At 39.8% G+C, this 12,862-nt stretch overlaps 1 protein-coding gene across 8 annotated transcripts in view; it reads left to right on the forward strand.

Moving 5' to 3' along the window:
* Positions 1–12,467, forward strand: part of OSBPL9 (oxysterol binding protein like 9) — a 143,972-nt gene extending 131,505 nt beyond the window's left edge. For all 8 annotated transcript variants that reach the window (XM_075067607.1, XM_075067602.1, XM_075067604.1 and 5 more), the window contains 13 exons: positions 2,358–2,517; positions 3,457–3,569; positions 3,942–4,060; positions 5,605–5,690; positions 5,968–6,142; positions 7,315–7,399; positions 7,688–7,798; positions 8,233–8,296; positions 8,400–8,540; positions 10,367–10,445; positions 10,951–11,042; positions 11,405–11,540; positions 11,812–12,467. In XM_075067607.1, coding sequence (XP_074923708.1) covers positions 2,358–2,517; positions 3,457–3,569; positions 3,942–4,060; positions 5,605–5,690; positions 5,968–6,142; positions 7,315–7,399; positions 7,688–7,798; positions 8,233–8,296; positions 8,400–8,540; positions 10,367–10,445; positions 10,951–11,042; positions 11,405–11,540; positions 11,812–11,886 — 1,436 coding nt within the window. In that variant the 3' untranslated portion in view covers positions 11,887–12,467. The remainder of the gene's footprint in view (positions 1–2,357; positions 2,518–3,456; positions 3,570–3,941; positions 4,061–5,604; positions 5,691–5,967; positions 6,143–7,314; positions 7,400–7,687; positions 7,799–8,232; positions 8,297–8,399; positions 8,541–10,366; positions 10,446–10,950; positions 11,043–11,404; positions 11,541–11,811) is intronic.
* The last annotated feature ends 395 nt before the right edge of the window (positions 12,468–12,862 follow it).

A 12,862-nucleotide genomic window follows, 5' to 3' on the forward strand; every position in this document is an offset into this window, starting at 1 on the left:
CTCTTTCTCCTCCTTATTTGACTCAGGCATTCCACAGGTCTGGCTGGGGCACACATCAAAGCCACAGCTATAGATAAAACACACAGAGGTATCATCAGTATAGTTACAACAGAAATGAAAGTTAAGATTCAGAATCCCTTTCCTTTGTTCCCCATAAATTTTAAACAAGACATGCTTTTTGTCACTTCTACTTTGGAGTCCCTGTACACGGTGCCATTCCTAGCACTAGCCATGATGAGTATGACCCACCAGGGGTGAGATGAGGAGGGAATTGCTCAGCTGCATGAAACTAAGAGCATTGGGCAATAGCACTGAATATTGGCGCCATTTTCCGCAGGCAGTGATGTTTTTAGCCATTATCTCATTCCGAAAGGTAACAGAGATAACAGAGAGCATAGCTGTTGCTAGTGGGCAGAAACCATTCCAATAAATGGGCTTTGGGACAAGTTACTTTACCACGCCAGGTGGTGAAGTAAAGTGTTCTACAGCAGAGGATGAAATAAATCTCCCAACCCTAGAAACCCTCAGGAGAGGACTGCAGAATACCTCTGTGGAAGTTTCATTGAGATCTCTCAGGAGGATTCAAGGGACATCCCTGTGTACATAAACTGCTCTGCATGGCCCTCCTGTCTCACTTGACAAAGGAATGAAAAGCAGATAACTTTACCTCTCTTTGTTGTACCACTACCTTTTCTAGTATGAGTAAATTAATGAAAAGGATATAGCTGTGTTCTTCCCTCACTGTAATGCAAAATAAATTTACACACTTGTCTGAGGTTCCTTCCCCTGCATCAGGCTGAGATTAAGTGGAGTGCGGTGGAGACTCAAACAGGTCCTGGCTTGCAGCATATCTGGACCCCTTTGTCACATGTCCCCATCCTCTTCCTCTTCCACCACCTCCTCACTGTTCATGGCAGGATTCTGTAACTCTGACTGCTCAGAGGTATCCACAGTGTTGTGTGAGGTGGGGGTGGGGTCTCCACCAAGTTTGGCATATATATCTTTGTAAAAGTGGGAGGTCTGCAGCTCAGCACTGGATCAGTTGGCCTCCCTGGCCTTCTGATATGTCTGTCACAGTTTTTACTTTCATGTGTTACTGCAGCTGATCTCCTTCTGCATCCCCCTCATAGATGTCCATTTTCCTAAAACTGGTCCATAGCTGTACTTGCACAGTCTCTTCTCCCCACAGGCTCAGGAGATCCAGTATCTCGTCTGCTCCAAGCCAGAGCATGTCTGGAGCGTGTAGCCAGCATGTTCAGCTGGGCAGTTGCATGTGACAGTGGAGAGCTGCTTAGGTGGCTTGCCCAGGTGGACAGTCAGGAAAAGGCTTTTCAAAAATTTGCAAGGTTTTAAAGAGGAGATTGGGGGCTCCTGTTCTCCATGACCTGTGGGCAGTGGGGTTCACAATTGTGACCAGAGCTGTCAGTGTCTGGCATTGTGGGACAGCTTCTCAAGGACTGCTAGGGTTGTACATTCGCACTTAGGAAGTGGTGCTCTTGTGTTTGGTTTAATGGAGGGCTTACATCCGGGGAGACTAATTTAAGTGTCAACACATGCACAACTAGGTCAACACAAGGGGACTTACATTGACCTAATTTTGTAATGTAGACCAGACCCAAGATTCTGGGATTGTAACAATAGAAGTGACTAGGCAATTGCCTTCACCCACTGCAAAGAAAGTATTTCCATCCTAACTCTGTATCATCAAATGCCTGTGACTCTTTTTTGTTTTTTTTGTTTTTTTATTTACTTTGAATTTTATAATAAAATTGCAGGTCTGATCATTTTTGGTAACCTAGAAACATTTTAAGAACAGAAGGCTAGGTAGCCCCCACATACGTGGTTGTTTTTACGTTGGCTGTTCTTTGTCTCAGCCAGCGTCTGTCTTCTTATCTTTCATTAGGAATGTCAGTACCTAAAGTTGGGCTCCCAAATACATATTGAGGCTCCTAAATAAATGTGACCTGATTTTTTAAAAGATGTTGAGCACCTGCATTTCCGATAAACTTCATTGAGATTTCTTTAGGAGCTGTATGTTGTCACCACCTCTGACAAGTAGGCCTGGTTTATTTAGGAAGCTATCCATAGACTCTGGAGTCTGTGTCTGAAGTTAGTTTTGGAAAACTTTGTCCTTGTACTTGCCTCATTAGGCATTCCTGGTAACGTATTTTGTATTACCTGTTGCGTGAAATTAATGTGTACCTGACTGATACTGATTCTTAATGTTATAGTTTTTTCTAGTTTCTAAACTCTGCTAATGTCTTAATCAACTTGATCAATCCAGTTAGTAGATTAGAAATGGCTGGTTTAAAAATCAATAAAGCTTTTTTCAAAGCTTGATTTCTTTAATTTCATAGGAAGTGGGCAGTCGGCACCCAGCAGCAGTTTAACCTCTCCGAGCCACGTCAATCTGTCTCCAAATACAGTTCCAGATTTTTCTTACTCCAGCAGTGAAGATGAGTTCTATGATGCTGATGAGTTCTATCAGAACAGTTCTTCCCCAAAGCGATGCATCGAGTAAGTAGTGAAAGAACACAGAGCCTTATTGAACAGAGTTTCTAGAAGTGTAAGAAACTATCTGTGTGGGTGTTGGAGAGTAATCCTGAAAACCTGATGTTTCCTAATAATGGGTTCATGGTGTGTTTAGATTTGGCAAGCTGGTCAGTGGACTAGTCAATTGATTGACTATTGTTTGATCACTGCCACGTGTTCCAGCAAGAATGCCCTCATGTAGCCTGTGGCTTGCCTTCTTTCATTTTTTAGAAGTTAATTTGATTGTTTTGCATTTTTCTGAGTTAAAAGAACCCAGTTGTTTTTTTTTTTAAATTAGGTATAAGTATTTAAGTCTGTCTATTGGAGACCATAAAGTCTTACTCTTTTTTTGTTACTGTTCTAATAAATTAATGCTTTAAAATATTTGACCTTTTTTACATTATTTGACCAATATTTGACTTGTTAATTGACAAGTTATTTTTGGATTGGTTAAATGTCCAACGTGAGGTGTATTGGAGCAATTGGTAGATAACCAATGTCCTTCTTTACCTAACACCTCCATATTCTTTAAATTTTTGAATAACTTGTGTTTCCATTTACTCGTGCCATTTGGAGAATTTTGAAAGTAACTTTTTTTAATTATTGCTATTCACCTTTGAGAAATAATAAATTGTATTTGAAACTGTCATTTTTGTGTGTACATTTAGAATTTTTGTATGGATTTCATTGAGTCCCACTTTGGAGATTTTACCCAATCATTAGGCTACATTCTGCTTGAAGTATTATATTATGTGAAGCTGCATATACCATTCTAGCTTCTGAATATTCCAGTATCTTGTAATTTCTCCATAAATGCACTGCTCGAGTAATCAGCCCCCATGTAAATGTTTAATTTAGTTAAATCCTAATATTTTGCCCTGAAATAAATGTTCTGAATCATGAGAACTTGATACCTTTCTGCAGCTCCTCAGGATCTGCAGCAGTCCTGTCTCGCAGCAGCACAGGAAGTAGTTTGAAACGCCCAGACACCACAGAATCCCTTAATTCTTCCATGTCTAATGGGACAAATGATGCTGGTAAGAGAATTGCATTAGCTCTTTTAGTAGAAAGTTCTTCAGTACGAATCCAGGTATATTTAATGTAGTGCTTAATAAAAAGTTTCTCATAGCTTGTTTGTGAAAAAAGGGAGGTTCAGTCTCTCCCGTAATCTTAAGAGTAGGTGAGTGTTTCAGCACTTGTGAAAGTTTCTTTTTATTTATATGGTTAAATCCTAAAATATTTTTGTGATCCCTGTATTTTTCAATGAAACAATAAAGAAAATTCATCTATATGTTAAATAAAATATGTGCTCTGTTAGAACTTATTGATGTAAGTTGTATTTTGAATGTTGTATTTTGGAGGGGGAATATTTTAAGAAACATAATGAGCAGAGTGAACTTCTTTTTTAGATCTCTTTGATCCTCTTGATGATAGAGATGATGATGGTGAAGGAGAGTCAGTAGAAGAACATAAGAGTGTTATTATGCATCTTTTATCACAGGTTAGACTAGGAATGGATCTAACAAAGGTAAGACTCAGAGGCAGTACTTCATGAAAAATCTGAATGTTGTGTTTGTGTAATATTGTATTGGGTGAGGCTTTTAATGAATGAGGGTGTTTATTATAATATTACACTTCTGATACTTATTGCAACTGTATATCTGTTGTTCTGATAAGTTGTAACTGTTTCAGCCTCCCTATAGATTACTCTTCGTGCTATTCCTTTAGTGGATCTGTCTCAGTGTAGAGGTGGGAAAGTAGATAAGTTTAATGCTGACAACACTAACTGAATTGTTAAATCCCATGAGCTGGGAAAACGATTTACCAGCAAAAGTGATCGTTTGCTCGTTCTGAACTCCTAGATCATTTGTGATCCCCTAAACTACCCATGGAGTTGGGATGAGAAAGAGAAGATCTGGAGAGGCAGTACCTTTCCTCCTGCCTCCTCTTGTCCTCATACCCCAAAGCAGAGATGCACAAGATCAAGATGTCCTTGTTAAATTAACAAGTGTTTGATCAGTTTCACCATTGCTGTTCAGTTTTAGGCACCTGTGAAACTGACAAGAATTATGTCCAGAACTTTTGCAGTCTGTGGCATCATGGCAGCCTGCCAGGAGGACTGCTGAGGACCTGGGTAGCTCTGAGTCCTCAGCAGCTCACAAGCCCTGGGAGAGCTGGCTTCCAGGGTCCCTGGCTTCTTGGCAGTGTGCCAGGAAGTCAATATCCTCAGCAGCTTGCTTGCCTGGCTGAAGGGGAGTCTGGGAGAACTGGCTGCAAAGTTGTGAGGCTCCTATCTTAGTTAGCAGCTGAGGTGCCAGCGGACAAACTGGCAGGAAATCAGTTCTGTTGGAAATTCCTTAGAATCTGTTTCTGTGAAAGGATTTGATTTCAGTGAATCAGCAAATTCTGACAGACATTTCAATTGAATTTTTCCAACCAACTCTACGTAACACCAAACATGTGGCTAGATGCTTAAATAATCCATGATTTCCTGTCTCACAAATCACAGCATGGGATTGGAGTAGAGAAGCAGTTTATCCTCAAATGCTTTTGTTAGTGTAGCCTTAGTTTCATGGCACTGATTTGAGCTTCACAGTAGGTTTTTGGATCATATATTTAAATTTTTGTAGCGGCTGTATGACAAATTTATGCAGTTACCCTTTAAATGTGAACTGTTTGCATGTATGTAAGATAGTGTTGTTAACAACAGTCTCCATTTGCTAGTGATATATAGAGGTCTGTTTTGCTTTTATTTCTTTTCGTACATGACTTAATTTACCTTTATTGCTCAGTAAGTCAGTGCTGGTTCATCTTTAATTCCCTTCGCTACTTCCCTGAACCTGATGGGTTTTTAGCAATATGTCAATACTATGGAGTTGGCGTTCTCTAAATACTAAAATACTAGTGTTCTAAGAGTTTTGAGGTATTGTTCTTTCTTCATCTGACGAAGTGGGTATTCACCCACGAAAGTTCATGCTCCAAAATATCTGTTAGTCTATAAGGTGCCACAGGATTCTTTGCTGCTTTTACAGATCCAGACTAACACGGCTACCCCTCTGATACTTTCTTCAGGTGGTTCTCCCAACTTTTATTCTGGAAAGAAGATCACTTTTGGAAATGTATGCTGACTTTTTTGCACATCCGGACTTATTTGTGAGGTATTTGATTTAAGTACAGTATTAATCAGTTCTGATATTGCCTTGTGCAGTTTCAAGAGTATATGCTTTCTGTTTTGAAGAATGTTTGATCTTTATCCAAACTATGAAAAGTGCATCTATATACCATTTAGTCTGCCTTTCGTTTTTCAAAAAGCTCTTCTCAATCTGAGTTTAAAGAAAGAAACATTGGAGTCTTAATTTTATGTCTTACTCCTCTTTCGAACAGCAGTGACTTACTTCAGTGTTCAGTAATGATGATACTTTTCCCCTCCTCTAGTATTAGTGACCAAAAGGATCCAAAGGACCGAATGGTTCAAGTGGTTAGATGGTACCTCTCAGCTTTTCATGCGGGAAGGAAAGGATCTGTTGCAAAAAAGCCTTACAATCCCATTTTGGGCGAGATCTTCCGGTGTCATTGGATATTACCAAATGCTGAAAATGAAGATAATATGGTTAGTTTTGTGGTGGTGTTTTTTACTGCTTAGAATGTGTGCTAATAATTCCTCTAATCTCTGACTAGAATGGCATGGGGTTGGTACCGGAAGCAAACCATGTAAAAATATTGTGATTCCTTTCCTAATGGAAGTTTCCCCAACCTCCTTTTTAGGGCAGACTTCTCAAATGTGTGTTATTTTACAAACAATATGTAATTTCAATAGTTAATTTCTTAAGAATTCTTTGACATGCAGAAAGTATTCTGTGTTAATTCCGTCCAGTCCCCAGGATACATTCCTTTGTCTTAAGAACTGCAGATTGTCATTTTTCTAGTCCCTTGCAGTCTGGATCAGCAACCTTAACAGGGTTTCCTCTTTACCACTTGGAGCCATACTTTTGACCCTAAACTGGAGTCATTTTCCTCTTAGAAATCTTACTCATGATTTTGAAGGCTAGAGCATTTCATATTTTAAAATCTTTCCAAAGATCTAGATCCTGAGAGATGGTCAGAAATCCAATTCTGAAACTCTGTCTTCCTTCTGCAGAGTGCTCAGACATGGCTGTCAGATAAAGGCCATGAACTGCAGCACTCCTCTAGTCACAAACAGAAAGACCAGCTCTGTTGTCCAGTCAAAGTCTGGGCAAGTTGGGGAAGCGCAGCCTGAAGCATTCTGGTGTGTCAGCTGTGTGCATGGACTAAAAGCAGCAAGACACCCTTCTGCTGCTAGAGGAAAGGCTGCAGCAGTTTAAAATGCAGCATCTCAGGTTCCACGAGTGCCAGCTTCTCAGATCTTCCTAGCTCACCTAGACTTCCCCAGCCTGGAAGGTGTAAAATGTATCATAGGGGGTTTAGATAGCAAGATGTAAACTCAGAAGTCATCTATCCTAGATATTTGAGCCATCACTGTAATCCCTGAGCACCTTCCAAACACTATATATGTATCTATAATCAAAGTGATTCCAGAAATTGGGATGTTCTCCAAAAGGCCCAGCATCAGAGGTTTCATACCTTTCCTCTTCAAACTGGCAAACCGACAACTATGTTGAAGCTGCACCATGTTAGGATTCTAAAATTGTGTTAAGTGATGGATAGTTCTTATTAGAAGCTACTTCAATGGACCATGTCCCAGATATTTTTGAAAACTGTATGTACCATGTCAAATGAAGGCAACTCTTAACTTGTTTGCAGGAGCCTGTTTCAGAGGGACCAGTTCCTTGGGTTACCAAAAACAGTGTAACGTTTGTAGCAGAGCAGGTCTCTCATCACCCTCCAAGTAAGTTGTTATGCTACTGGAGTCTTGTACTATTGGACAGGAACTGATTTACAGTGATGTCAGTTTTTAAGTTTTGACCTTGAATTAACATTTTCTGTTTAGCAATGAATTTTCAGTCTGAAATTTCTCTCTCCTTAGACCATTTTTCTGAGAAGTAAATTGCAGAGTCTCGCTTTCTATCCACCCATTTCACCTCCCCTGCAATATATTGTAATTTATTTGAATGTTAAATTGCTTCTAATTATTGTAAATGTCTTGTTGTATTCTTACCTTTTTTTTCTTCTTAAGTTTCAGCGTTTTATGCCGAGTGTTTTAGCAAGAGAATACAATTCAATGCTCACATCTGGACCAAGTCAAAATTCTTAGGAATGTCTATTGGTGTTCATAATATAGGGCAAGGTAAGTGTGTGTATGTAGTTTAAAAGGTAAACTCTTGCGTTAACATTAGTTTCTTAATGCTCAATTTTAATTGTGTAGAAAAAGCAGTTTCTACAAACTTCCTGCAATGTATTACTCATGCTCAGTAAATTACCGATTACTTGACCGAGTAGCTGCTAAAGCAGTCTTGTCGGTGGCTTGAGACCCAGGATCCATTTCCAATGCATCATGGACTCAGCTTGTCCAAGTGAGCCACTTTTCAGAGTTGCTGAATGTCCACACCTCTCATTGACAGCAGTAGGAATTATGGGTGCTCAGCCTCTCTAAAAATCGGGCCTTTAACCTCTTTATTTTTGTAATACTTAGTTTCTCAAGTGATTTGAGATTTTTGTATGAAATGTCCTCTAAAAGTGCTGCTGCTTATTAGTACAGTAGTAATTTGTTCTTTCTGACAGGTTGTGTGACATGCCTAGATTATGATGAGCACTATATTTTGACTTTCCCCAATGGTTATGGAAGGCAAGTAAATGCTATACCTCTTTTGTCTTTAAAAATTTTTGAGATGGAAGAGAGCACCTGTTTCTTTTAAGTTTTTGAAAAGTGCAATTGTTTATCATTGCAGATCTATTCTCACAGTGCCATGGATAGAACTGGGTGGAGAATGCAGTATTAGTTGCTCAAAAACAGGCTACAATGCTAGTATTATCTTCCACACAAAACCTTTCTATGGAGGAAAGAAACACAGAATTACAGCTGAAATTTTGTAAGCTTTTTTTCCTCTTTCAGTCTTGCTCCATTTATATAAATGCTCACAATTGTTTTTTCTTAGGGAGAGTAATTTAGATGACTGTACTCAATATCTCTAACTACAGCAAAAGATTACATCCAGGTCCTTGTTCTCAGTTGTGGGCCACCAGATTAGTCTGGGCCTATCAAGTCAGAAGATGTGCATTAGGATGGAAGGAAAGCTGCTTGAACCTGGATCTATCATGCCCTACTGCAAAAATGTTCCTGAATCCTTTTGCAGGAATAGACAGATCCTGCCTATATACCAAAATGGTTAATTATATTCTACGTAGCTAGCCGCAAAACCTTTTATTATAGAAACAGTTATGCTTTAGTTCCCCTCCTAAAAGATCTTTTCTGTAATGTTGCTGACGTAGAATAGCGTCTCCGTTTCACCCTGGGCCTCTGTACAGGGAGTCTACTAAAACTTTGATTTGTAGTTAAATTCAAGCTTATTGTGGTTGGAGACTGTGCACATGATCCAGTCACTGATGCTTTCCTTCCCCTATTTGTCATACTCACTTGTTGCATCATCTTAAATTAGATTGTAAACCCCTTCAGTACAGGCATTGTCTGTCCTAGTGTTAAATCAGCACCTAGCACAGGGGTGTGCAAACTTTTTGGCCTCAGGGCCACATCTGGGTATGGAAATTATATAGCGGGCCATGAATGCTCATGGAATTGAGGGCTGGGGTGGGGCCAGAAATGAGGAGTTCAGGGTGTGGGAGGGGGCTCTGGACTGGGGGCCTGGGACCAAGGGGGTTAGAGGGGGATCAGGGCTAGAGCAGGGGTGCAGGCTCGGAGTGGCACTTACCTCAAGCAGCTCCTCGAAGCAGCAGCATGTCCCCCTTCCAGCTACTACGTGTAGAGGCAGCTAGGCAGCTCTGCGCGCTGCCCCTACAGTTCCCATTGGTTGTGGTTCCTGGTCAGCTAGGAGCTGCCGGACCAGCGGTTGGGGTAGAGGCAGCATGTGGAGCCCCCTGGCTGACTCTACGCGTAGGAGCTGGAGAGGGGACATGCCACTTCTTCTGCGAGCTGCGCAGAGCAGGGCAAGCCGTAGACCCCGCTCCTTGGTGGGAACTCGACAAACAAATTAAAATGTCTGAAGGGTCAGATGTGGCCCCTGGGCCATTTATCCTCCCCTGACCTAGCATCATGGGGGCCCCAGTCCTGACTGGGGACTTTATTATAATACAAATAATTAAGGGGATGGAGGGAGGCTGACAAAGGGCTGTACATTAGATTGCTAGTTTGACTGTTTATGGCAATGTGTATATGAATGTGTCCTATTCTCTTAGCTGTACTTTCAGGCTGTCTGCATAGCGTAGGCCTAAAAGCGTTAGACAACCAAATCTCATTGCATTTCAATGGGATTTGGACACATTCACTCAATCTTCAGCCTCTGAAATGCCTGCCCTGTGTTACTAATTTTCCACAAACTTTTTGTGTGTAGCTTTGTGAATTGAATTTAGTAATGTAGGGCTTGTCTAGATTAGGGTAATGTGCACTGAAGTAGACACTCTGCTCCGGATCAAAACCTGTTTTACACTAGCTCAGCTGATCTAAGAATTTGCACCAGTGCAGTTACACCCAAAAAAACCCGCTTCTTTCACCCCCCCCTTCTTCCATTTGTAAAATGGAGATACTATACTTCTCCCCTCTCTATTGACACTTTCTATTCTTTACTTCAAGCACCGCCTTACAATTTATATGTATAGAACCTAGGACAAGAAGGACCTGATCCTGAGAGGGTGGTTGTAGTGCAATAATGAACTTAACCATGCTACTTTTTCTTTCATTTAGTTCTCCTAATGACAAGAAATCCTTCTGCTCAATTGAAGGTGAATGGAATGGTGTCATGTATGCAAAATATGCAACAGGGGTAAAGCAACTTATCTTGTTTTTACTCTGTCAGAAACAATGTGTTCAGGTATTTGTGTTGCTGGCAAATCAGAATATGCCATTGCATTGTTATGTATGTTTATGGATGGAAAATACTGACTTTGTACGCTAAGGGACTACAGTAGAAGTTTCACTCCTGCTTTTTATAAATGATGGCTTTAGGTCAAAAGTGAAGAATGGAGCACCTGAAAGTCCTTTCCTTCAGTAGTTAAGATGTTAAAAGCACAGGGAGAAGGCTTGTGTGAAGCTGCCTGTAAGTTCATAGGTGTTGTATAATTTTTTTGACACTGGATTAAAATTACCTTGAGGGTAGTTGAGGGCTGTAGGCTTTTGCTACAGAAATCTAAGAAAAACTTGAAGCAAGGAACAGACCTTTATCTGTCCTCTGCCAAGAAATGTATCGTATGAACAAATCCTAGACTAAACTTTCATTTTTTCTTTTATTTTTAAACACATTTAACAGCAGAATAACTTTCTCTCTTTAGGAGAGTGTAGTCTTTATAGATACCAAGAAAATGCCTACAATTAAGAAGAAGGTGAAGAAACTGGAAGACCAAGAGGAATATGAATCACGCTGGTGAGAGCTTCATTAAAGTGACAGTTGAAGGCTTATCTTGTTCATATGTCTGAGGATTTATTTTTAGAAATAAACTTCTGTAAACTGAGTTAAATTTACCCAAACTATACATACTAAGCAGATGGTGGGGCTATAGCTGATTAGTTCAATGACTAGTTCAGGTGCTAAATTTAAGTGTTTCCCAAATAAATACAAATGAACCTGAACTTGGACCTCAGAATTCTTTGATTTAGTTGTAGCAACACATTAAATGCCTTACAGATTTATATACAGTGATAAGATTCAGTAAAAATGTTTCTATAGCCTAGTAGCACTGCTTCCTCCCCTAGATCAACATCTGAAAATAGCCTCTATTTCTTTAGCCTATGGAAAGATGTAACTTACAACTTAAAAATCAGAGACATTGATGCAGCCACAGATGCAAAGCACAGACTGGAAGAAAGACAAAGAGCTGAAGCGAGAGCCAGAAAGGAGAAAGAGACATCATGGGAAACAAGGGTGAGCTTTTATCCTTTAAACCAGGGTTTCTCAAAGTGGGGTCGCCACTTGTGTAGGGAAAGCCCCTGGCTGGCCAGGCCAGTGTGTTTACCTGCCCTGTCCGCAGGTTCGGCCAATGGGAGCTGCTGGAAGCAGTGAAACCCTGCTTTAAACTGAAGTAGTAACAACAAACACCAAATATATGGTTTTCATTATCAGCACCCTTGATCTGTATTCTGTCTCATTCTTATCCATAAAAACATGCATTTAATTATCCCTTATTTTCTTCTAGTTATTCCACGAAGATGGAGAATGTTGGGTTTATGATGAACCACTATTGAAACGACTTGCTGCCACTAAACATTAAGTGGTTATAAAAACCTAAAACATTCAGGTCTTGGCTTAGTGAATTTTATGACTATCAAGTACTTATTTTGGAGATCCTGTCCCCTCCAGTTACAGTGGTTCCTATCTCAGGGATACTGGATTTAATAATGCAGATGAACAATTAAAGCAGGAAATGTCTTAACTATTTGACAGTCACATAGTAGCTTTGGACTTTATTCAGATTGTGTATTCAAACAAGCTTCAGAAGCATCAATGAAACCTGGGCCTAAGTCATGGGAAGCATACACTTGGTATAACCACTGTAAAAGGACATAGTTGGTGTCTGTTGCATAATATTCTGGGGGTCTATATATATATATATAAAAACACAAGACTTCACTTAATTAAATCCAGTTAACATTTTTGTGTAAATGAGGATTCCTTTGGACAGTTTATTAGAAAACTACATAAATGTTCTGTTACCTGTATGATAAAAATCAAACCTTTTGGCATTTGACTGACCCAAAATAATTTTTATTTTAGAAATTAAAATGTAACCAGACTACAATTGAAATACTCAGTGTATCTTAAAGCTTCATAAAATAGATTTTTCAAACTTCTTATGGATTTGTACTTATTTCATAAAAACCTTTTACAGCAAGACTGTTTTGAAACTGTGCTATTATAAAAATCCAGTACACTTTCAAATGGGATTTAGGTGCTTTAGAAAAGTGATAAGGACGTTGTAGCTAAGTCACGTAAAGTGCTTTTGAAAGTTTTACCCAGCATCAGTGTTCTCACCGTATGTCCATGCTCTAGAGGGGTGAACCAGCCCAGGGGAATTCAACAGGACTCTTCTGGAAGCTGGCCCTGGCCTTGCTTCCCAATAGCCAGATAGGCTCTCAAAGTTTTGTTAACTGTATGGGTTGAACAGTGTTTAAGCTTTGAGGCAACATGAAATGAACTCAAAATGATGATTTTGGTGCTGTATAGAATCTAGTCAGATTCATCCCCTC

This window comes from Chelonoidis abingdonii, chromosome 7, assembly GCF_003597395.2.
Source record: "Chelonoidis abingdonii isolate Lonesome George chromosome 7, CheloAbing_2.0, whole genome shotgun sequence".
In the NCBI taxonomy this organism is placed as follows: domain Eukaryota; kingdom Metazoa; phylum Chordata; order Testudines; family Testudinidae; genus Chelonoidis; species Chelonoidis abingdonii.